Raw genomic sequence first — 25,185 nt, forward strand, 5'->3', positions numbered from 1 at the left:
TGGGCCTGACTTAACTTCCGTGGTTAAGCAGGTCTGTCAAACCTGTTCACTGTGAGCATTCAACAACCCCAGGAACAAAATGCCTCCTCTAATAGAACCAGTCGGGAGAAGGGGCACTTCCCCAGGGGAAGACTGGCAATTGGATTTTACCCATATGCCAGCTTATAGGGGATACAAGTTTTTGCTAGTACTAATAGACACATTTACTGGCTTACCCTAGCAGAACAAAGAAGTCTAATGAAGTTATAAAAGTTCTCCTAAGATAAATAATCCCCAGTTTGGGTTACCCCAAAGCCTCCAAGGTGAGAACAGTATGTCTTTCGTCTCCCAAATAATTAAAGGGGTTGCTAAGGCTCTCGGAATCTAATACTATTTACATTCAGCATGGAGACCTCAATCCTCTGGGAAAGTAGAAAGGGCTAATCAACCTCTAAAATCGGCATTAGCTAAGCTATGTCAGGAAACTTCAGAAACTTGGGTCAGCTTGCTGCCCATAGTCCTTTTAAGGATCCATAATTCCCCTAGAGCAAAAATTAATATGAGCCCATTTAAAATGTTATACAGAAGTCTTTTTTTTTTTTTTTTTTGAGACAGAGTCTCACTCTGTTGTCCAGACTGGAGTGCAGTGGCACAGTCTTGGCTCACTGCAACCTCCACCTCCCAGGTTCAAGTAATTCTCCTGCCTCAGCCTCCCAAGTAGCTGGCATTACAGGTGTGAGCCACCACACCCCGCTAATTTTTGTATTTTTAGTACAGATGGGGTTTCACTATGTTGGCCAGGCTGGTCTTGAACTCGTGACCTCAAGTGATCCACCCACCTTGGCCTCCCAAAGTGCTGGGATTATAAGAATGAGCCACTGCACCTGGCTGGGAAGGCCATTTTTAATGGATGATCTAATTACTGATCCAGAAATAGCCAGTTTAGTAAAATACATAATTAACCGGAGACAATTTCAGCAGGCATTTCAAAAGTTTGGAACTCAAAAGTTCTCTGCATTGGGAACTAACCAGCAACCCAAGATCAGGCCAGGAGAGAAAAGTATTTGTTAAAACACAGAAAGAGGGGTCACCTGCTCAACAACTCCAACCCAAATGGAAGGGATTTTTTCAGTGGTGTTGGCCACGCCTTCTGTAGTCAAAGTACCAGGATTAGAAGTTGGATACGTCTTTCTAGGGTCAAGCCTGCAATACCTGAAGCCCCAGACCTGTAACTTGAAGCTTCCATCAGCCACTATACCTGTGAACCTGTGGAAGACCTGAAGTACCTGTTTTAAAGACAGTCAAAAGATAAGTGAATGCCTACCAACTCTCCTTGGTGTCTATGCTGCATAGTTACTGTAGGTTTGATAATAGTAGCAGTTTTTATATTTTTATAATTTATTGCCTTCTTCCAAATGGATGGAATCATTTCCTTTGTAATAATTAAGCAAAATGTTTTACTTCATTTTTGTAACATTATTCCTGAGAGGATAGGTATACACCCCCTGAGGTTCCCATTCAAAAGAACAAAATAACAGATAAGTATTTTTAGTCCCATAATGGTTAGCCCTGGCCTGTGTATACTGGGACCAGGCATACTGGGAATCAGCTTAATTTTACAGCAGGGTTTTATTTTACTTCTCTGGCAATTAATGGATTCTGGGTATTTATTAAGACTTTAAAATTTAACCCAAAGACTGTTAAATACCACCAGTCCAGCTCTGGCAAAGGACTGTTGGCTTTGTTTATCTCCAACATCACCAAAACACACTGCCATCGCAATCCCAGGCTTATCTTGGGCCCTTGAAAAAATGTCCTACCACCTCAACTACAAGGGAGGGACTCCCTTCAAATTAATGGATGTGCATGACTTCTATGACTTCAAAATTACATAAACAACAAAAGTTACAATGTCAGGATGAGCAGTAAACCTTCTCCAGTCCTACCAAAGTAACATTTCTGGGGTTGCATCTCCTCAAAAACCTATTTGGGGCCCAAGAAGGCACAAAGAACTAAAATCCCAGGTGCCACTTTGTATTAAAAAATTCTAGTCAAACCCTGGGAACCTTGAGTCATCAGAGTAACTACACCCTAGGGATTAACCTCTCACATGATATGTAAGCTATGCAGTTACCTAGGCTGCATCATTTAGAAAACCTGTATGGTTTGTATGAAACTATTCCTAATTAAGGGCACTTTAAAGGACACACAGTCTAAGTACTGTCAAGGTAGGACCACTAGCTGTGTTCACATTTTCACTTGGGAAGACTGTAGTAATCCTAAGACAGCTAGTTGCCTTTTGGTTCTCCAGTATGAAAATACCTCTGGGTGGTTGCTGGTGGACACTAAGCATAACTACCTTCACCAGGAAAACTTAACTGCTAGGACAACTGAGGATACTTCCTAAGGTCCTTTCCAGCCTTTAACTGGAGCCACCTTAGCAGGGACCTTAACCACTGGGGAAAGAAAAACAAAAAGCTAACCCATATGTTCACCATAGAGAATGATTTTTATCTTGAAAAACACGGAGTCTTTTTCCTGTGTGGAACTAGTTCCTAGTTATGTTTACCAGTCAAATGGACTGAAACCTCTACACTTCTTTATTTAGCCCCTGAAATCTGTATAGCTCTCGATAACCGGTCTCTCATACCTTTAACTGCACCCGCCAGGCACAAATGAGCCATCAAACTCATACTCCTTTTGGTAGGACTAGGAATAACTGCAGAAGTAGGAACAGGAGTTAGCAGGCTTGCAACATCCCTATCCTATTACCAACGTTTGTCCAAGGATCTTTCAGAGAGCTTGGAAGACATTGCCCAAAGTACTGTCATCTTACAAAATCAGGTAGACTCCTTGGCAACGGTCGTTTTACAAAATAATAGGAGACTGGATTTCCTAGCTGCTGAAAAAGGTGGCATATGTCTTTTCCTAAAAGAAGAATGCTGGGGATTTTGTTGTTGTTGTTTTGTTTTGTTTTGAGATGGAGTCTCACTCTGTCATCCAGGCTGGAGTGCAGTGGCGCGATCTCGGCTCACTGCAAGCTCCGCCTCCCAGATTTATGCCATTCTCCCGCCTCAGCCTCCCAAGTAGCTGAGACTACAGACGCCTGCCACCACGCCCGGCTAATTTTTTTTTTTTTTTTTTTTTTTTTTTCAGTAGAGACGGGGTTTCACCGTGTTAGCCAGGATGGTCTCCAGCTCCTGACCTCCTGATCCGCCCGCCTCAGCCTCCCAAAGTGCTGGGATTACAGACGTGAGCCACCGCGCCCCACCGAAGAATGCTGTTTTTATGTCAACCAATCAGGATTAGCAAGAGAGGCCGCCTGAAAATTAGCTGATGGGGCCTCTAAAATATAACAACAGCTGTCCAAGTCATGGGGCTTCTGGTCAAGGGCACTAAGTTGGGCTTCACGTCTACTTCCCTTAGCTGGCACATTATTAACAATTATGCTCGCATTGACCATGTTGGACCATGTTTGTTAAATCTTTTAACCAAATGTATTTTTTCTCACCTAGAGGCCATTAAGCTTCAAATGATCATGCAGCAGGGCTTCTATCCAGGGAATGATGCCAGCCCCGGCCATCAAGAAGTCATCCTGTCTCCACTAGACAGAGCAGGGTGAGAGTTCCACGGTCCCCAAGTAGGTAGGGGCAGTGCCCCAAACAGCATGAAGCAGTTACAGAAGAAAGACTGTCAGTCCCTCTACCTCCTGTAAATATTTGATATTAAGTCTCTCAAGGGGGAATGAGGCAGGAGAATAGGATCTGGAGACAGGGAGCCTTCACTTTAGCCTCTGATTGGTCGCAGGCCAAATCTTCATTTGCATAGGGTGTAATTTCACTTCAGCCTCCAACTGGTCACAGGCCACGTCTTCATTTACAAAGGGTGTAACCAATAGGAAACCTCTAAAGGGTACTTAAACCCAAGAAGATTTTGCAACTGGGGTGCTTGAGTCTCTTGCCCAAGCCTGCTTCTGCTCTGTGGAATGTACTTTCACTTCAATAAATCTATGCTTTCGTTGCTTCATTCATTTGTTGCTTTGCTTGTGCATTTTGTTCCATTCTCTGTTCAATACGCCAAGAACCTGGACAACTTGTAGTCAAGACCCTCCACTGGTAACACCCTGAGCACGGTATTTGTGATGACATCAAGGAAGAACACACTGTGGAATTAGACACTGGCTCCCCAAGTGAGGAATTGAGCAGTGCTAGAGAGGTAAAGAAACAGACAATCTTACAGAAGGAAGAAGAGAGGATTCAGCCAACTAAAACCCCTTCATCTTCTCAAGAACCCCCAATGAAGGAAACTTGGGGGGAGATGAGGGCAAAGGATCACCAAATAATGCTTCATCCTCCATGAATCCTGAAGTGAGGCTTAGTAGCCCCCAGGGAAGCCCAAAGACTCATCCAGTGTTGATGGTCAGTCAGTGGGGACCCCAGTTGGGCCAGAAACTGGAGGAGAGAAAGATACGCCAGAAAAAGAGGAAGAAGAGGACTTTGATGACCTCACCCAAAATGAGGAAGATGAAATGTCATCAGCTTCTGAGGAATCTGTACTTTCTGTCCCAGAACTCCAGGTGAGAGCTAGAGAATACTCTCAAGTATTTTGTGGACTCAGTAATATGTTTAACTTATTGATATGCCACCTGCTTGCATGCTGCACTATGGATAGTCCTAAAATCATTTGTATTTGATTTGTGAATGCATTGTGGAACATGATTGTGGAGTTTAGGTGAAATGAGATGGAAAGGATGAAATTTTACTTATTATATTAAACTCATTTACACATTAAATTGAATCACCTGACCATACTTTAAATGCCTTAAAAAATAGTATATAGGGCCAGGTGCGGTGGCTCATGCCTGTAATCTCAGGCATGGGAGGCCGAGACAGGTGGATCACCTGAGGTTGGGAGTTCGAGACCAGCCTGACCAACATGGAGAAATCCTGTCTCTACCAAAAATACAAAATTAGCCGAGCATAGTGGTGCATGCCTGTAATCCCAGCTACTCGGGAGGCTGAGGCAGGAGAATTGCTTGAACCTGGGAGGTGGAGGTTGCAGTGAGCCAGTGAGCCAAGATCACGCCATTGCACTCCAGCCTGGGCAACAAGAGCAAAACTCCGTCTCAAAAAAAAAAAAAAAAAAAAAAAAAAGTAAATAGTCCAGGCTTGGTCGCTCACACCTGTAGTTCCAGCACTTTAGAAGGCCGAGGTGGGCGGATCACGAAACGAGGTCAGGAGTTTGAGACCAGCCTGGCCAACATGGTGAAACCCTGACTCTACTAAAAATACAAAAATTAGCCAGGCGTGGTAGCATGCTCCTATAATTTCAGCCATTCAGGGGGCTTAGGCATGAAAATCCCTCGAACCCAGGAGGTGGAGTTTGCAGTGAGCCAAGATTGTGCCGCTGCACTCCAGCTTGGGTGATGGAGTGAGACGCTGTTGCAAGACAAAAAAAAAAAAAAAAAAAAGGAAGAGGCACATAAATATGGGCTAAGGCAAAGGAAAACTAATTTCAGGGTAAAGAAGAAGTTTTCAAAAGGCATCTTTTCCACTTTCATGCTGTCAGGCCCAATGTCAGCTATCGCTGGGATTTCATAACTCAGGGAATTCCGCTCTGACAGCTGTAGTGGGTTCCCCATTGTTTAACTTCAGATTATCCTGATACAGCTTTGTGCTGTTCTGCAATTCATGAGCCACTAGGAGCCGTAAGTACTCTTTGGAGGGTTTTACAGGAAACAATGGAGAAACTGACTTGGCTGGCATCTGAAAGGCGCATGAGTCAGGAGGGTGAGTCTGAAGAAGAGAATTCTCAGGAGGAGAACTCTGAGCCGGAAGAAGAGGAGGAAGAAGAAGCAGAAGGAATGGAAAGCCTGGAGAAAGAGGATGAAATGACGGATGAAGCAGTTGGAGACTCTGCTGAGAAGCCTCCTTCTACTTTTGCCTCACCTGAGACTGCTCCAGAAGTGGAGACCAGCAGAACTCCACCAGGTGAGCTAGGCAAACCTATACTGAAGGACCATTCTCACTTAACCTCACTGTCTAGAGGACAGTGTGCAGGGTGGGTAGCTTATAAACCAGGTGGAGGATTTCCAGAGGAAAACTTCTGGATTTCTTCTGCAACCCCACTCCCCCAAAACACATTTAATGTGGTATCTTTGTGGAGAACAGATACTCAGATATTTTGAAATGGAGTTTTTGCTCTTTTTTTCTTTTTTTTTTGAGACGGAGTCTCGCTCTGTCGCCCAGGCTGGAGTGCAGTGGTGCAATCTCGGCTCACTGCAAGCTCCGCCTCCTGGGTTCACGTCATTCTCCTGCCTCAGCCTCTCCGAGTAGCTGGGACTACAGGCGCCCGCCACCACGCCCGGCTAATTTTTTTGTATTTTTAGTAAAGACGGGGTTTCACCGTGGTCTCAATCTCCTGACCTCATGATCCGCCCGCCTCGGCCTCCCAAAGTGCTGGGATTACAAGCGTGAGCCACCGCGCCTGGCCGGAGTTTTTGCCCTTGTTGCCCAGACTAGTGTGCAGTGTCATCGCAATCTCACCTCAATGCAACCTCCACCTCCAGGGTTCAAGCAATTCTCCTGCGTCAGCCTCCTGAGTAGCTGGGATTACAGGCACACGCCACCACGCCCGGCTAAATTTTTTTTTGTATTTTTAGTAGAGACGAGGTTTCATCATGTTGGCTAGGCTGGTCTCGAACTCCTGACGTCAGGTGATCCAACCATCTCGGCCTCCCAAAGTACTGGGATTACAGGTGTGAACCACAGCTGCTGGCCTACTCAAAAAATTTTTAAATTGATTCTCATCCATTGCTAGATTTGTATTAGCTTCGTTCACTTTATTTATTTATTTATTTATTTATTTATTTATTTCATTTATTTTTTGAGACAGAGTCTTGCTCTGTCACCCAGGCTGGAGTGCAATGGCACGATCTCAGCTCACTGCAACCTCCATCTCCCGGACTTAAGCAATTCTCCTGCCTCAGCCTCCCGAGTAGCTGGGATTACAGGAGCCCGCCACCACGCTCAGTTAATTTTTGTTTTGTTTTGTTTTGAGACGGAGTTTCACTCTCGTTGCCCAGGCTGGAGTGCAGTGGCGCAATCTTGGCTCTCTGCAACCTCCACCTCCCAGCTTCAATAGATTCTCCTGCCTCAGCCTCCTGAGTAGCTGGGATTACAGGTGAGAGCCACCACGCCCGGCTAATTTTTGTATTTCTTTAGTAGAGACGGGGTTTCACCATGTTGGCCAGGCTGGTCTCAAACTACTGACCTCAGATAATCTGTCCCCCTCGGCCTCCCAAAGTGCTGGGATTACAGGCGTAAGCCACTGCACCCAGCCTCATTCACTTCCTTGTACTGGTTCTTAGCTCACCTGTCATGTGTGGGGCTAAGACCTATGTTTATTTCAGAAAACACTGCTTGTTCCTCATCAAGACATAGTCTCTCAAAAGCGCTACAGAAGCTACACTTGCTCTTTAGACTTCCTTTCTCAATATGAAGTAACTGATTATCTTGTTGTCATCCCAATTAAGGCAGTTACACTGCAGACTCTGCGTAGAGCTGACTTGACGGACTTAGTTCTCATACCATTTTCCCAACAACTTTTTCCTTGAATTGCTCCATAATATTGAATAGGATTTGGCTGGGGTGGTGCATGTGGTGGAATGGGAAGAGCACGGGTTGCAGGGACAGAGAAACAATCCTTTTCATGTGTGCTACAAATGAAAAGAGCATCAAATGAGAGAGCATCAAAGCTGCTGGAAAAGGCCAAAACAATCATAGAGCTTGCAACAAGTGGGGAAGTTGGGGTCTGGCCAGCAAGGACACCTCCAAGCTGCTGTTGCTGTATGATGAGGACATTCTTGAGCAAGACCCCCTCAGGGAGCAGAAGGACTTGGCTTTTGCCCAAGTTTATCTGACCGGGATAGGCAAATGTTGCTTCCTGTTACTGCCAGTTTCTATGAATGTGGCTGCTTCTTCAAGGGACATGTTTAAAAAAATAAAGTCTGTTTTTCAGGCTACACAAACAGCCTTTGTACGCCTCTGCTTTAGTTTTTCTGGCAAAAGATCTCTGTGAGAGAACCACAGGAGAATTAGAGTTCAATCATAAGTATGTTTATTGTTAGTACCCACCACTGAGAGGAGTTGGCTAGCTTGCCTCAGGTAAACAGCAAGGGAAGGGTCCCCTGAGAGCCTCCAACCCATAGGTTAAGTGCCTCATCTTCACATAACATAAAAAGCAGTCTGGGAAAAAAAAATCAAACTGCAGGCACCAATAAGGGAACTAGCACAGGGGGTTGTATCTGGAGACATGCCCGCAACTGCACAGATAGGAGAAACTCCAGCCCACCTACAAAAACTTGCACTAACCTCTTGCTCACTCAGATAAGCGAACAAGGCCAGACATAGAAATGACTTTTTCCTTTGTATAATCAGTGGGCTCCCAGGAAAATGTTTCTCCTTTTGTGGGCACGAACACAGTGGGCTTTGATGGGTTCTGATGGGCACTTTCCTTTCAATTTTGGACTGTAAGCCTGATGTCTATGAATCATCTCTTCAGGTCCTGATTGGTCCCAGGCCAAGGTCCCGGGCCAAGCTTTCACTTCAGCTCCTGAAAGGTCCTGGGCCAAGCTGAGTAGCTCCTATAAATCTTCACTTCAGCTCCTGACTGGTCCTGGGCTAAGCTAAATCATGCTTTCTCTAAGACAGCCAACAGACTAAGCACATTATTTCCCCTTCCTAGTCCATAAAAACCCCAGACACCAGCCTCATAGTGGGCAACACATTTGAGCCCCCCTCTCCACTGCAGAGAGCTTTCTTCTTCAACTTATTACACTTTTGCTCCATCCTCACCCGTGTTACCATGCTCCTTTATGTTCTTGAACATGAGATGAATAACTCCAAGTATTATCTCAGACAACGAGAGACTGCTACATCTTGGTGCATTGGCGAGACTACAACATATTCTGGTGCATTGGCTGGGAAGATAGGGATTAATCAGAAGGGTGAATAGGAGTGGACCTTTAACTCTTTACTTTCCAAGGCTTCTTGTCCTCAGTTTTGTCTCTCAAAAGCAAACAGAACACTGGCTTCCTGTCAGCCATTTTAAAACAGTTAGCATGCCTGCCAGCCTTAAGATTTAGCAGACAGGCTTGCTGGAGAGGACTTTGGCAATCCCCATTTGCCCTTGGGTGTTGGGAATTTTGGCTCTGTTCCAATTCAGTTTCCTTTCACAGAGGGCCTAGCCATCATGTGGGATTGGAAGGAGGTCCTAGGGCAACTAAAGGTTCCTGGCTGAGGCTACAGCTCGGTTTACCTGAAGGCCCTTGACCTAAATCTGGTCCCTGACAGCCTGTCAGAGCATCAGCACAAGGTCTTCCAGTCTTTTTCTATTGCATTATTTTCCTCCTTTCTTTTCATGGCTATCATGTCTCCTATCCCTTCTTTGTTTTTGTTTTTGTTTTGAGACAGAGTTTCACTCTTTCACCCAGGCTGGAGCGAAGTGGCACAATCACGGCTCACTGCAACCTCCACCCACTGAGTTCAAGCTATTCTCCTGCCTCAGCCTCCTGAGTAGCTGGGATTACAGGTATGCACCACAATGCCTGGTTAATTTTTTTTTCTTTTGACACAGAGTTTTGCTCTTGTCGCCCAGGCTGGAGTGCAATGGCGTAATCTCGGCTCACCACAACCTCCACCTCCTGGATTCAGGTGATTCTCCTGCCTCAGCCTCCAGAATAGCTGGGATTTCAGGCATGCTCCACCATGCCTGGTTAATTTTGTATTTTTAGTAGAGACAGGGTTTCTCCAAGTTGGTCAGGCTGGTCTCAAACTCCCAACCTCGGGTGATCAGCTCACCTCGGTCCCCCAAAGTGCTGGGATTATAGGCATGAGCCACCATGCCTGGACAATTTTTGTATTTTGAGTAGAGACAGGGTTTCACCACGTTGGTCAGGCTGGTCTAGAACTCCTGACCTCAGGTGATCCACCCACTTCAGCCTCCCAAAGTGCTAGGATTACAGATGTGAGCCACCGTGCCCAGCCATCCTATCCCTTCTTTGTATGCAATGTTGCGGTTGTTTCCACAGCCTAGGACTATAATCTTGCTGGATAGAGTCAGTCAGTGCCTTAGTAATTAGGACTGTAATTCAATGAATTGTCTCTGTGGTTTCCTTGAAATAGGGGTATTCCAAGACCTGGATCTGAACACCTATTTATCTCCCAATGATAGCACTCAGTGGGACTGGATGGGGGTTATTTCTCCCCAAGAAACTATCCCCCACTTCATTAGGTTGTTTCTTCGCCCATGTGAGAAGCCAACACTGTCCAGGAGAACTAGACTGCCTTTCTATAAAACAAGTTAATTTTCTTCTGCTGGGAGGCGTACTGTGGGGACAGCCAGGCAAACCCCAAACCTCTCTTTCTAACTGTTGTCAGAAAGAATTTGGAGTCAGTTTTTACCTAGCATTTCTAATCCTACAGTGCCACATAGTGGAATGGGATTTTTCTTTGTGGGGAGCCTTGTTAACTCTTTGTCCGAAACTTACAGTTCCTCAATTATTTTCCCTCTTATGTCCCATTATCAGTGATCAGGCCCCATGCCCTATTTGTAGACAAGAAAACTACACTTCCAGCACCCAGGAGGAAGCCATCCTGGCAAGACAGAATTAGCCTCAATATTTTCCCCCCAAAGGAAGGACAGTCATTCAATCCTTACATTATTTTGAGGCACCTGTTCTGCATCCAACAACACTGGGATGGGATTTAAACAAAAAGGGATTTTATGTTTGGAAGTCAACCTGTCCCATTCTCTGGGATTCTGATGTTTCTCTGGGGCCATAGCAAGGGAAGCCAGAGGCAGTATTGGGACACATTCTCCATTACAGAGACTCTGGGGTACCTTGGGAGCCTTTTGGGCTGAGTTGGTCTAGGAAACCAACAGGGTGGAAAGCTAGGGCCTTCTGCAGGTGAGCATGAATAGTTATGCTGACTAGCTCCTCTGGGTGCGTGGAGGAAGGTAATGCTTGCATTCATGGGTAGCATCTATGACGATAGCCGAGACCTAGAGGATGTGGAGGAAGGAGGAGAAGGAGGACCCCATGCCTCTCTTTCCCTCCACCCTTGGTCACACCAAAAGCAGGAAAGGGAGTGAGGGGTGCCTTATATCCCTTCTCTTTCTAGATGGGTAACAAACTGTTGCAGGAAGTCAGGGACCCCAACAGAGGGACTGTCTGGAGCCGTGGCAGAGGAACATAAATTGTGAAGATATCATGGGCATTTATCACTTCCCTAATAAAACTTTCATAATTTCTTATGCCTGTCTTTATTTTAATCTCTTAATCCTGTTATCTTTGTAAGCTGAGGATGTACGTCACCTCAGGACCACTGTGATGATTGTGTTAACTGTACAAATTGATTTTAAAACATGTGTTTGAACAATATGAAATCAGTGCACCTTGAAAAAGAACAGAATAACAGCGATTTTAGGGAATAAGGGAAGACAACCATAAGGTCTAACTGCCTGTGGGATCGGGCAGAATAGAGCCATATTTGTCTTCTTGCAGAGAGCCTATAAACAGAAGTGCAAGTAGGGAAGATATTGCTAAATTCTCTTCCCAGCAAGGAATGTTAATAATTAATATCCTGGGGAAGGAATGCATTCCTGGGGGGAGATCTATAAACGGCTGCTTTGGGAGTGTCTGTCTTACGCAGTTGAGATAATGACTGAAATACACCCTGGTCTCCTGCAGTACCTTCAGGCTTATTAGGATGGGGAAAAAACCACTCCCTGATAAATTTGAGGTCAGACTGGTCCTCTGCTTTTGAACCCTTTTTTCTGTTGTTAAAGATGTTTATCAAGACAATACGTGCACAGCTGAACATAGACCCTTATCAGGAGTTTTTGATTTTGCCCTTTGCCTTGTGATCTTTGTTTTGCCCTTTGCCTTGTGATCTTTATTGGCCTCAGAAGCATGTGATCTTTGTTCTCCTTTTTCCTTTTTGCCCTTTGAAGCATGTGATCTTTGTGACCTACTCCCTGTTTGTACACCCCCTCCCCTTTTGAAGTCCTTAATAAAAACCTGCTGGTTTTTGCACTCAGGTGGACGTCGCTGTCCTACAGAAATGTTATGTCACCCCCAGAGGCCCAGCTGTAAAATTCCTCTGTTTGTACTCTTTCTCTTTATTTCTCAGCTGGCTGACACTTATGGAAAATAGAAATAACCTACGTTGAAATATTGGGGGTGGGTTCCCCCGGTAACAAACCATCTGAAGTCTGTACTCTCCTCAAGTGCATTCTGAAACACTGGAACTCCTTTGATTGTGAGACTCTGAAGAAAAAACAGCTTATATTCTATTGCACAAGGGCATGGCCCTCTTACAGACAGCAGGTCTAGCCTCCTCTGGGAAGCATTAATTTCAATACTATCCAATAACTAGATCTTATTTTGCCCAGTGAGACAACCCCCATCTTTGTAAGTGTTGTAAAATTAACCCTTCCCTCTTGGCAGTCATATCAGGCAAGCCTACAGAATATAATTCCCCAAAGTCAGAGAGGCAAACCCTTGAGGAACCCTCTAATGCAACTTCTCAGTGCCCTAACTGCCTCCTGTATCCAGGGCCCCCAATAGCCATATCATCAGCCCCTCCAGCTATGCTACCCAAAAAGCTGCCAACTTCGCTGTTGCCTTTGCAGGAAATGCTGAATGGACATGGTGCTACTAGGTTTCAAGTTCCCTTCTCATTGCAGGACCTTAGAAAAATAAAGGGATAGCTAGGCAAGTTCTCTGATGACCTTCATAGATATATAGAGGCTTTCTAAAATCTAATCCAAGTGTTTGATCTTACATGGAGAGATGCTATGCTACTTTTATGCCAAACCCTAACTGTTGCAGAGAAACAGGAAGCCCTACAGGCAGCAGGGATATTCAGAGATGAACAGCATGTCTCCTATAACCAGTCAAAAGAAAAACCCAGTCAAAAGGGGAAACATGGTAAAAAAGAGACAGAATCCCCTTTTCCAACAGGAAGAGAAACTATGCCCCTTAAAAACCCTAATTGGGGCTGGGGATGGTGGCTCACACCTGTAATTTCAGCACTTTGGGAGGCCGAGGCGGGTGGATCACCTGAAGTTGAGAGTTTGAGACCAGCCTGACCAACATGGAGAGACCCCGTCTCTACTAAAAATACAAAATTAGCTGGGCGTGGTGGCACATGCCTGTAATCCCAGCTACTCGGGAGGCTGAGGCAGGAGAATCACTTGAACCCAGAAGATGGAGGTTGCGGTGAGCCGAGATTGGGCCATTGCACTCCAGCCTGGGTAACAAGAGCAAAACTCCAAAAAAGAAAAAAAACCTCTAATTGGAGTCCTGGTGATCCCATAGACAAGTGGAAAAGAAAACACTTTCTGATGTGCATATTAAAAGGCTTGCAAAGAATCAGAACCAAAACTCTTAATTACTGTAAACTGTCCTTGTTGAATCAGAAACCAAATGAAAATCTCTCAGCCTTTTTGGAAAGGCTGAAAAAAGCTTTAGTGAAACACACCTCCCTGTCTCTCAATTCAATAAAGAACAGGTTCATTACTCAGGCAGCCCCTGATAGCAGACACAAGTTGCTGAAACAGGCCCTGTCCAAAGATCATTCTAGTTTTTGTCACCCTCAAGTTGAAACTTTGTAGTATGTAAAGACTGTGCCCCAACCAAGGAGGTCTCAGGAAGGTACTAAGGTACTAAGGCTCTCCTCAATTTCATAGCTGAAAGGGAATATAGGGTCTCAAAATCTAAAGCTCAGCTTTGTCAAACTTCAGTAAAGTACCTGGGTGTGGTCTTATCAGAAGGGAACAGAGCACCAGGTAAGGAAAGGATTAAGCCCATTTCCTTTAACAGTTAAGGGTATTCTTATGCATTACTGGATTTTGCAGACTGTGAGTGCCTGGGTATGGTGAAATAGCTTGCCCTTCATACCACCTCACAAAAGAAACTCAGGCAGCTAAAACTCACTCCCTAACTTGGGAACCTAAAACTCAAAAGCCTTTAACCAGTTAAAGCAAGCTTTATTTAACACACCATCCATCCCTCAGTCTTCCCATAGGGAGGGCATTTAGTTTCTATGTATCACAAAGGAAGGGAATGGCCCTGGGAGTTTTTTTGTTTTTGTTTTTTTGTGTGTGTGTCTTTTTTTTTTTTTTTTTTTTTTTTTGAGACATAGTCTTGCTCTGTCACCCAGGCTGGAGTGCAGTGGCACGATCTCGGCTCAATGCAAGCTCCACCTCCTGGGTTCACGCCATTCTCCTGCCTCAGCCTCCCAAGTAGCCAGGACAACAGGCACCCGCCACCATGCCCAGCTAATTTTTTGTATTTTTAGTAGAGACGGGGTTTCACCGTGTTAGCCAGGATGGTCTCGATCTCCTGACCTTGTGATCCACCCGCTTTGGCCTTCCAAAGTGCTGGGATTACAGGAGTGAGCCACCATGCCTGGCCGGCCCTGGGAGTTTTAACTAAGGCTAAAGGTCCAACTCAACAGCCAGTAGGTTACCTCAACAAGGAACTTCGCCTCGTGGCTAAAGGATGGCCAGCCTGCCTCCAAGCAGTTGCAGCAGTGGCTTTGCTGGTGGCAGAAACCACTGGGTTAAACATGGGGAATAACTTAACTGTTTGCACCCCACACAGTATAGCAGGACTGCTGTCCTCTAAGGGAAGTCTCTGGCTAACAGAAAAATCACCTCATCAAAAATCAAGCTTTGCTGCTAGAGGAATCTGCAGTCCAGTTGAAAACCTGCCCTTGCCTAAACCCAGCCACTTTCTCCCAGAGGAAATTGGGGAACCTGAACATGATTGTGAACAGGTAGTGGTACAAACCAGTAAAAGAAATGATAAGGATCACTGTTTATATTCTCTGTAAAGTTTTGATTAATGAAAAACAATTTTCATGAAGAGCACTTGGCTTAATTGAAACTGAAACTGAGTATCCAACCTATAGGTATATTCAAGAGGCCTTTATGTTTTTCCCTCCATAAATCTTGTTTTTCTGGAAAAGGCTTTTTTTCTCTGTCAACTGAATTACTTTTTCCCACTCTGTCTTGCCATTCTTGGTGCATGGATGAAAGGCCCTAGGATGACTTCTGGTGGCCTGGGACTCCTTGGGAAAACAGACAAGATGCCAGAAATCCCATTTAGGAAAAAAATCTGTTTTCCACGTGGAATCCCTGGAATCCCTTTTAAAATCTGTTTTTGTCTTCCAACTGTGCATGTTTATTAGGCTCCAAAAACTACATGCTTTTCTGGCCCTATTCCTAAATAGCTCCATCCTGAGCTGCTGGATCTTCTTCTATCTATATAGTCCTATATGGGTTATGTGTGTGATGTCTATTAAAAAAGACCTCTAATTAATTGACTTGAAGGGTAAGTGCTTTGATTAAATATTTTTTAAAGGGATAATGAAGGTTGTGGTACCTCTCAGTTCATGTGACTTTAATTTTTGAAAAATAAAAACAGCCTTAAAAATTATTGGTAAAGTGTAGATGTCTTCAAGATGTAAATATGTGGTCTAAATTATGCAGGTCAGATACTAGGTTTGCTGAATGTTTTAAGGTTGTAAACTTCTTCTTTGGCCTTTAAACTTGCCTGCTTCACAATTGGTAAGACCTGGGGACATATGGAAGTAACCATTCCCCTAACTATGCTGGAAGGAGTCAGACTTTATCTGCATCTAGCACATAATTAAAACAACTTTACCAGGTTTTACAATGAAGTTGAAAATTGCCAAGAGTTACTGTTATAACATGTAATTTAGACTACTGAAAATAGATTTACATGCAAGGTGTACAAGAACAGTAAAGTATCTTTTTAGTCAAAGATTATAAGAAGGCACGGAAATGCACATTTTGCCTAGGGATACAGGATTGTCTTAAATTAGATAAAATAAAACAAAAAGTTTAAGCAAATGTGGAAAGACTGTAAAAATTAATCTTCCAAAAGGAAACTGTGAACATATTGACTAAATTCAAAAGGGTTTTTCTGAAAATGGAGCACTGAAATAAAAGCACATGGCCAGGCATGGTGACTCACGCCTGTAATCCCAGCACTTTGGGAGGTCAAGGAGGGTGGATCACCTGAGGTTGGGAGTTCAAGAGCAGCCTGACCAACATGGAGAAACCCCATCTCTACTAAAAATACAAAAAAATTAGCTGGGCGTTGTTGCACATGCCTGTAATCCCAGCTACTTGGGAGGCTGAGGCAGGAGAATCGCTTTAACCCTGGAGGCAGAGGTTGTGGTGAGCCTAGATCACGCCATTGCACTCCAGCCTGGGCAACAAGAGTGAAACTCCATCTCAAAAAAAAAAAAAAGAAAAAAAGAAAAGCACAACAAGATTTTCTTAAGATGCTACTCCTCTTTAGCAAGATTTGTAAACAGTTATGAAAGGTTCATAAAAATCTCACCTCATGGTCAAACTGATTAAGATTGAATAGAATTGGGCAACCGTTGGCCGGGTGCAGTGGCTCATGCCTGTAATCCCAGCACTTTGGAAGGCCAAGGCGGGTGGATCACAAGGTCAGGAGATCGAGACCATCCTGGTTAACACAGTGAAACCCCATCTCTACTAAAAATACAAAAAATTAGCCGGGTGTGGTGGCAGGCGCCTGTAATCCCAGCTACTCGGGAGGCTGAGGCCGGAGAATGGTGTGAACCCAGGAGGCGCAGCTTGCAGTGAGCCGAGATTGCGCCACTGCACTCCAGCCTGGGCGACACAGCGAGACTCCATCTAAAAAAAAAAAAAGGATTGGGCAACCCTTCTGGGTTCCCTTCCACCATGTGGAAGCTTTACTTTCGCTTTCACTTTACTTTCACTTTACTTTCACTTTTGCTTTAATAAATCTTGCCATCGCACACTCTTTGGGTCTGCATGTTTCTCTAATGGAGCTGTAACACTCGCCACTGAGGTCCACGGCTTCTTTCCTTGAAGCCTGTGAAGCCACGAACCCTTCAATCAAGAAAAGACCTTTGATCAGGAGAAGACTTCTCGCCTCATTTCTGGGGACACATTCAGGATTTCTCCAAAGCAGTGAGTAATATTGAACCCCTTATGCTTGCTATTCTGTTCTATCTTCTCATTAGAAATTGGAAGAAAACACCAGGCACCTGTCAGCCATTTAAATGTGACAAGCGGCCAGGTGCAGTGGCTCACACCTGTAATTGCAGCACTTTGGGAGGCCAAGGCAGGTGGATCACGAGGTCAGGAGATTGAGACCATCCTGGCTAACACAGTGAAACCCCACCTCTACTAAAAATACAAAAAATATTAGCCAGGTATGGTGGTGGGCACCTGTAGTCCCAGGTACTCGGGAGGCTGAGGCAGGAGATTGGCAGGAATCCAGGAGGCAGAGCTTGCAGTGAGCTGAGATTGCACCACTGCACTCCAGCCTGGGTAACAGAGCAAGACTCCATCTCAAAAAAAAAAAAAAAAGTGACAAGCGCAGCTGCCAGACTTAAGACACAGGTGTGAGGCTCTCTGGGAAAGGGCTCTCTAACAACCCCCAGCCCTCTGGGCTGGGAGCGTTGGTTTGCCTGGAACCAGGTCCACCTTTCTCTACCTTTCCTGGGAAAAGCTGAGGGCTGGCTAGAGGCGGAAAACTGTCGTCCTGAACTCCCGGCACTGACCCAGTTGAGATCATGGCACAGCGAGAAGCCTCTACACTGCAGCTGCCCATGCGTGCATTTCCTGTCTTTTCTGATCCGTGCCTCCTGGGTCCTAACGTCCTCAGAGAAGACTTTCTTGAGGTCCTATCCTCTAGGATCTTTCCTAGCTCGAGTCTAAGAATCTTTTGGCTAGGAGCCTAAGTCAAGTGGGGAGGTAATCCAAAGACCTTTGCCCATGGTGTCCCCAGGCTTATTCTTATGCAAATGGGTATCAATATACTTACACGGGACCTGTCCCTCATAACCTGTACCCTAGGTACTATCTGGAACATCAAAAGGCATGTCAGTGGCTGATAGAAGGCCTAAGACATTTTCCTTTTGTGCCCTAAACTTACTCCAGATTGTAGAGACTCCTTTAATTACCACCTTTCCTGTCTGGTATCAGCGATTAGAACTGTAGAACTTCTCCACTTGAAGTGGTCATACTTATGGGCCAAAAACAATGTAATAGACAATAGGTCCCCTGATTCAAGTCCAAAGGTCAATGAATATTCTTAGGAGGGCAAATAGGGGACAGAAGATTCAGGTATGAAAAGCACAGTTCCAACTTTGGTCCTCCAATTTGCCACTGCCTTCCCTAAAACTGTTGTGCTTTAGTGCCATTTTCAAGGAATTTATCTTGCTGGGACAGCTCCAAGCCCAGAAATATGCTAACTGGTGCCTGGTCTCTAAACTCAAAATACACCCCGAACCTAAGACCCACTTGCAGATGCAAAGGCAATTGTGGGCATGCTGTTAAGGAGCCACTAAAATCCAGCAGCCCAGGACCTCTTTCTTTGTGGCTAAAAAAGGACAGGAAACAAATTCAGACAAAACTGCTATGTCGGTAAGCACAATTAAATTCATTAAGCAGGGTTCCATGGGTGATTGAGCACCCTGGAAAGTAAAGGACACTAGAACCATAGGGGATGCTCTAGGGCTAGTGCTCACTAGGGGATGACTAGAGGTGCGGGCACTCCTATGTTCTCCTTTCAGATGGGAGACATTCCTTCAAAAGTGAAGCCACTCCTGAGGTGTATTCTGGATAATTGGGACCAATTTGACCCTCAAATGCTGAAGAAGAAGTGACTTATATTTTTATGCAGCACCACCTGGCCACAGTATCCTCTTTCCGGAGGAGAGACATGGCCACCCGAGGGAAGTGTAAACTATAATACCATCCTACAGCTAGATCTCTTTTGTAAACGAGAGGGCAAATGGAGTGAAGTGCCATATCTACAGGTTTTTTCTCACTAAGGGATAACCCACAATTATGTAAAAAATGTAATTTACATCCTACCAGGGGTCCTCAAAGCCTATCCCCATGGCTCCCCATGGCTCCCCATCCCACTAGTAAGGATTCTTCTTTGGCCCTATCAGCCCAAAAGGAACCAGACAAAAAGATAGTCAAGGAACCAAAAGGCACCAATGGACCTCGATTGTGCCCCCTCCAATCGAGGAGGAGACTTTGGCTCAGCACAAGTACATGTCCCGTTTTCCCTCTCAGGCTTAAAACAGATCAAACTGGACCTAGGAAAATTCTCAGATAATCCTGATGGATACATAGACGTCTTACACGGATTAGGACAATCTTTTGATTTAGCATGGAGAGATATTCTGTTGTTTTTACGTCAAACATTAACTCCTAACAAAAAAGAGGCCACCTTAGCTGCGGCCCAGGAGTTTGGGGATCTCTGGTACCTAAGCCAGGTAAATGATAAAACGACATCAGAAGAAAGGGAACAATTCACCACAGGCCAACAGGCAGTTCCCAGTGTGGATCCCCACTGGGACCTCGATTCGGAGCATGGAGACTGGAGTCACAGGCGTTTACTGACTTGTATACTAGAGGGATTAAGAAAGACCAGAAAAAAGCCAATGAATTACTCAATTATGTCCACCATAACACAGGGAAAGGAAGAAAACCCTATGGCATTTTTAGAGAGGCTAAGGGAGGCATTAAGAAAGCATACCTCTTTGTCACCTGACTCTATTGAAGGCCAGCTAATTTTAAAGGATAAGTTTGTCACTCAGTCAGCTGCAGACATTAGGAAAAAACTTCAAAAGTCTGCCCTGGGCTCCGAGCAAAATTTGGAAACTCTATTAAATTTGGCAAATTCATTGTTTTATAATAGGGATCAGGAGGAGCAGGCTGAACGAGACAGACGAGACAAGAAAAAGGCTGCCACCTTAGTCATGGCTCTCAGGCCGACGAGCTTCAGTGGCTCTGAAAGAAAGAAAGGCTGGGCAGGCAACCCACCTAACAGGGCTTGTTATCAGTGTGGCTTACAGGGTCACTTCAAAAAGGACTGCCCAAACAACAATAAGCCACCCCCTTGTCCATGTCCCTTGTGCCAGGGAGATCCCTGGAAGGCACACTGCCCCTGAGGGTGAAGGTCCTCTGGGCCAGAGGCCACTAACCAGATGGTCCAACAAGACTGAGGGTGCCGAGGGCAGGCACCAGCCCAATGCCATCACCATCACAGAGCCCCAGGTAAGCTTAACCAGTGAGGACCAGGAAACTAACTTCCTCCTGGACACTGGCGTGGCCCTGTCAGTTTTACTCTTCTGTCCCAGACAACTATCCTCCAGGTCTTTCACCATCAAAGGGGTCTTAGGACACTCAGTCACTAGGTATTTCTCCCACCCCCTAAATTGTGACTGGGGAACCTTATTATTCTCACATGCCTTTCTTATTATGCCTGAGAGCCCTACTTCTTTACTAGGGAGAGACATATTAGCTAAAGCAGGGGCCATTATATACTTGAATATAGGAGAAGGAATACCTGTTTGCTGCCCTACTCAAGGAGGGAGTTAATCCTGAAGTCTGGGCAGAGGAAGAGCAAGAGCAGTATGGACAAGCAAAAAATGCTTGTCCAGTTCAAGTTAAATTAAAGGATCCTACTTCCTTTCCTTATCAAAGCAGTACCCCCTCTGACCAGAAGCCCAACAAGGGTTACAAAAGATTGTCAAAAACCTAAAAGCACAGAGATTAGTAAAGCCATGCAACAGTCCAGGCAACAGTCCTATTCTAGGCATACAAAAACCCAACAGACAGTGGAGGTTAGTGAAAGACCTCTGAATTATCACTGAGGCAGTTGTTCCCCTGTATCCAGTGCCAGGACCAGCTTGGTCAGGGAGACCCTAACCCAGCAGCACTAGAGGAATTAAAGACACACATACAGAATATAGAGGTGTGAAGTGGGAAATCAGGGGTCTCACAGCCTTCAGAGCTGAGAGCCCCGAACAGAGATTTACCCACATATTTATTAACAGCAAGCCAGTCATTAGCATTGTTTCTATAGATATTAAATTAACTAAAAGTATCCCTTATGGGAAATGAAGGGATGGGCCAAATTAAAGGAATAGGTTGGGCTAGTTAACTGCAGCAGGAGCATGTCCTTAAGGCACAGATCACTCATGCTATTGTTTGTGGCTTAAGAATGCCTTTAAGTGGTTTCCTGCCCTGGGTGGGCCAGGTATTCCTTGCCCTCATTCCGGTAAACCCACAACCTTCCAGCATGGGCTTTATTGCCATCATGAACATGTCACAGTGCTGCAGATATTTTGTTTATGGCCAGTTTTGGGGCCAGTTTATGACCAGATTTGGAGGGGCTTGTTCCCAACAATCCAGTTGTACCTAATCCTTATACTCTACTCTCCCAGATACCAGAGGAAGCAGAATGGTTTACAGTCCTAGATCTTATGGACGCTTTCTTCTGCATCCCTCTGCATCCTAACTCGCAATTTTTATTTGCCTTTAAAGATCTGTCAAACCCAGCGTCTCAGCATACCTCGACTATCCTGCCATTCATTTTCGGGGCTAGGATACTAGGAGGTCTAGGAACTGGCATTGGAGGCATTACCACCTCCACCCAATTCTCTTACTGTTGGGGAAAAGCTGAGTGTTGGGAAAAAAGCTGAGTGTTGGGGAAAAAGTTGAGGCAGGGCTTGCATGTCTGACATAATGTAAAAGAGTCTTGGAACAGGTCCAGGGTCCAGGGTCTAAAACCCCTTGTGGCCTTTGGAACACCAAGCTCTGTGCCAAAGGGTGGAAGGCTGCCCTGCTGCACCACACTCTAAGCCGAGGGCATAAAACCCCTCGTGGCTTGAATGGAATCCAGGGCTCAGGGCATAAAACCCCTTGTGGCCTCTGGAATGTGTCTAGACTTGCTGGCTCCTTGTTTCTAGCCCTCCCAGTCTCATAGACTGTGTCTTAAACTAGAAGAACATGTTCCCCATTATCTCAAGTAGCAGAACATGTTCCATATGCTTCAAAGAAAATGCTAAACTGTCACAGCTGTAGATCATGCGCTTGATACACTCCTTTCTTTGAACCCCCACATCCTCACCACCTGCTTCTTTGTTTGATCACCAATAAATAGTGCGGGCTTCAAGAGCTCAGGGCCTTCACAGCCTCCATACTAGCGATGGCCCCCTGGTCCCACTTCTTGCACTCTTAACTTGTCTTATCTCATTCCTTTGACTCCGCCGGACTTCGTAGCCCCCACAGCCTGGTGTTGGTTCTGATCAACCCAACGTATTACAAATTATCACAAGAGTTAAATGATGACATGGAACGAGTTGCAGATTCACTGGTCACCTTACAAAGCTAGCTTAACTCTTTAGCAGCAGTAGCCCTCCAGAATTGGAAAGCCTTAAATTTATTAACAGCTAATAAATTAACAGCTAATAAATAAACAGTTAATGGGATTTATTAACAGCTGAAAGAGGTGGAACCTGTCTTTTTCTAGGAGAAGAGTGTTACTATTTTGTTAATCAATACAGAATTGTCACCAAAAAAGGTTAAGGAGCTTCGAGACCAGATACAGTGCCGGGCACAAGAGCTCCAAGACACAGGACTTTGGAGTATTGCCAACCAATGGATGCCCTGGCTTCTCCCCTTCTTGGGACCCTTGGTGGCTATTGTGATGTTGCTTATCTTTGGACCCTGCATTTTTAACCTCCTTGTAAAATTTGTCTCTTCCAGAATAGAATCCATGAAACTGCAAATGATTCTACAAATGGAGCCCCAAATGACCACCACTAGCACCTGCTATCGAGGACCCCTAGACCCACCCACCAATCTGTTCTTGCACCATGACACTGAAGACTCCCCTCCTGAGGAAGGCTCAACTGCAGAGCCCCTTCTACACCCCAGTTCAGCAGGAAGTAGCTAGAATGATTGTTGCCCAACTTCCCAACAGCACTTGGGCTTTCCTTTTGAGAGGAGGGACTGAGGGACTAAGTGGCTAAGTTGGCTGGACTTCCTGGGTCAATAGGGACTTCCCTAAGGGAAGTTTCCCCTAAGCCAAAATGAGTTATAGCTGCAAACTAAGGGATTGAACCTTCAACCAATCATATAGGGAGTTTAAGCTCTAGCCGCAGCCTGATGTTTTTAACCAATCACGCCCACCTACCCACCAAGTGGATAGAAAATAAGCTAATTCTATAGGACAGAAAAAGAAAAAGGGGAGGGGTCATAAGGGGATATAAGTATAAGACACCCAAGCCAAAAATGGCAGCCCTTTCAGGTCCCCTTCCACCATGTGGAAACTTTACTTTCACTTTAATAAATCTTGCCACTGCCAAAAAAAAAAAAAAAAAAAAGATTAAATAGAATTGTCTATAGGATTTCATTAAAATTGGGGTTAACATTAATAGACTTATGCAAGGGTAAAATTTGGCTTTCTCTCTTGAACAGGATTTTTATGTAATAGTAAAGGCTAATCAAAGCATTTTGCTTTTTCAAATTTTTGAGTCATCCTTTTGGCAAAACAAATGACTTATGGTAATCTCAAATTCTATTTCATAATATCAAGAGTTTTTTTTTTAACTGAAATGTATTTATTTGTTGTTTTTTTTGTTTGTTTATTTGTTTGTTTTTATTTTTTATTTTTTATTGATCATTCTTGGGTGTTTCTTGCAGAGGGGGATTTGGCAGGGTCACAGGACAATAGTGGAGGGAAGGTCAGCAGATAAACAAGTGAACAAAGTTCTCTGGTTTTCCTAGGCAGAGGACCTTGCGGCCTTCCGCAGTGTTTGTGTCCCTGGGTACTTGAGATTAGGGAGTGGTGATGACTCTTAACGAGCATGCTGCCTTCAAGCATCTGGTTAACAAAGTACATCTTGCACCGCCCTTAATCCATTCAACCCTGAGTGGATACAGCACATGTCTCAGAGAGCACAGGGTTGGGGGTAAGGTCACAGATCAACAGGATCCCAAGGCAGAAGAATTTTTCTTAGTATAGAACAAAATGAAGTCTCCCATGTCTACCTCTTTCTACACAGACACGGCAACCATCCTATTTCCCAATCTTTTCCCCACCTTTCTCCCCTTTCTATTCCACAAAACCGCCATTGTCTTCATGGCCCGTTCTCAATGAGCTGTTGGGTACACCTCCCAGACGGGGTGGTGGCCGGGCAGAGGGGCTCCTCACTTCCCAGTAGGGGCGGCCGGGCAGAGGCGCCCCTCACTTCCCCCACAGGGCGGCTGGCCGGGCGGGGGGATGACCCCCCCACCTCCCACCCGGACGGGGCGGCTGGCCGGGCAGAGGGGCTCCTCACTTCCCAGTAGGGGCGGCCGGGCAGAGGCGCCCCTCACCTCCCGGATGGGGCGGCTGGCCGGGCGGGGGGCTGATCCCCCCACCTCCCTCCCGGACGGGGCGGCTGGCCGGGCGGGGGGCTGACCCCCCCCACCTCCCTCCCGGACGAGGTGGCTGCCGGGCAGAGACGCTCCTCACTTCCCAGACGGGGTGGCTGCTGGGCGGAGGGGCTCCTCACCTCTCAGACGGGGCGGCTGCCGGGCGGAGGGGCTGCTCACTTCTCAGACGGGGCGGTTGCCAGGCAGAGGGTCTCCTCACTTCTCAGACGGGGCGGCCGGGCAGAGACGCTCCTCACATCCCGGACAGGGTGGCAGGGCAGAGGTGCTCCCCACATCTCAGACGATGGGCGGCCGGGCAGAGACGCTCCTCACTTCCCAGATGTGATGGCGGCCGGGAAGAGGCGCTCGTCACTTCCTAGATGGGATGGTGGCCGGGCAGAGATGCTCCTCACTTTCCAGACTGGGCAGCCAGGAAGAGGGGCTCCTCACATCCCAGACGATGGGTGGCCAGGCGGAGACACTCCTCGCTTCCCAGACGGGGGGTGGGTGGCGGCCGGGCAGAGGCTGCAATCTCGGCTCTTTGGGAGGCCAAGGCAGGCGGCTGGGAGGTGGTTGTAGCGAGCCGAGATCACGCCACTGCACTCCAGCCTGGGCGCCATTGAGCACTGAGTTAACGAGACTCCGTCTACAATCCCGGCACCTCGGGAGGCCGAGGCTGGCAGATCACTCGCGGTTAGGAGCTGGAGACCAGCCCGGCCGACACAGCAAAACCCCGTCTCCACCAAAAAAATACGAAAACCAGTCAGGCGTGGCGGCGCGTGCCTGCAATCGCAGGCACTCGGCAGGAGAATCAGGTAGGGAGGTTGCAGTGAGCTGAGATGGCAGCAGTACCGTCCAGCTTTGGCTCGGCATCAGAGGGAGACC

General features: G+C 46.0%; 2 protein-coding genes across 4 annotated transcripts in view; one reads left to right on the forward strand and one right to left on the reverse strand.

Annotated features, from left to right (window-relative positions):
- Positions 1-25,185, reverse strand: part of DAP3 (death associated protein 3) — a 133,813-nt gene that overhangs the window by 75,698 nt on the left and 32,930 nt on the right. The gene's annotated exons all lie outside the window — the stretch shown is intronic.
- LOC129533367 (GON-4-like protein) lies at positions 3,148-23,499 on the forward strand. 3 transcript variants are annotated; one of them, XM_063694302.1, is made up of 4 exons: positions 3,633-4,555; positions 5,714-5,969; positions 16,945-17,043; positions 22,648-23,499. In XM_063694302.1, exons 1-4 carry the CDS (start codon positions 4,508-4,510, stop codon positions 22,650-22,652), a joined length of 408 nt encoding a protein of 135 aa, XP_063550372.1. In that variant the 5' UTR covers positions 3,633-4,507; the 3' UTR covers positions 22,653-23,499. The 3 variants fall into 3 exon arrangements, with proteins under 3 accessions (XP_063550370.1, XP_063550376.1, XP_063550372.1); XM_063694306.1 differs by lacking the exon at positions 16,945-17,043 and having other exon boundaries at positions 3,619-4,555; XM_063694300.1 differs by lacking the exons at positions 3,633-4,555; positions 5,714-5,969; positions 16,945-17,043 and adding an exon at positions 3,148-3,597.

This window comes from Gorilla gorilla, chromosome 1, assembly GCF_029281585.2.
Source record: "Gorilla gorilla gorilla isolate KB3781 chromosome 1, NHGRI_mGorGor1-v2.1_pri, whole genome shotgun sequence".
Classification (NCBI taxonomy): Eukaryota; Metazoa; Chordata; class Mammalia; order Primates; family Hominidae; genus Gorilla; species Gorilla gorilla.

Excerpts from the sequence above, each read along its gene's own strand:
- LOC129533367 (XM_063694300.1), top strand. The coding sequence starts at position 3,353 with ATGGGGCTTCTGGTCAAGGGCACTAAGTTGGGCTTCACGTCTACTTCC. Across the intron at positions 3,598-22,647 it reads TCTCCACTAGACAGAGCAGG|AATAGAATCCATGAAACTGC; the intron begins GTGAGAGTTCCA and ends TGTCTCTTCCAG.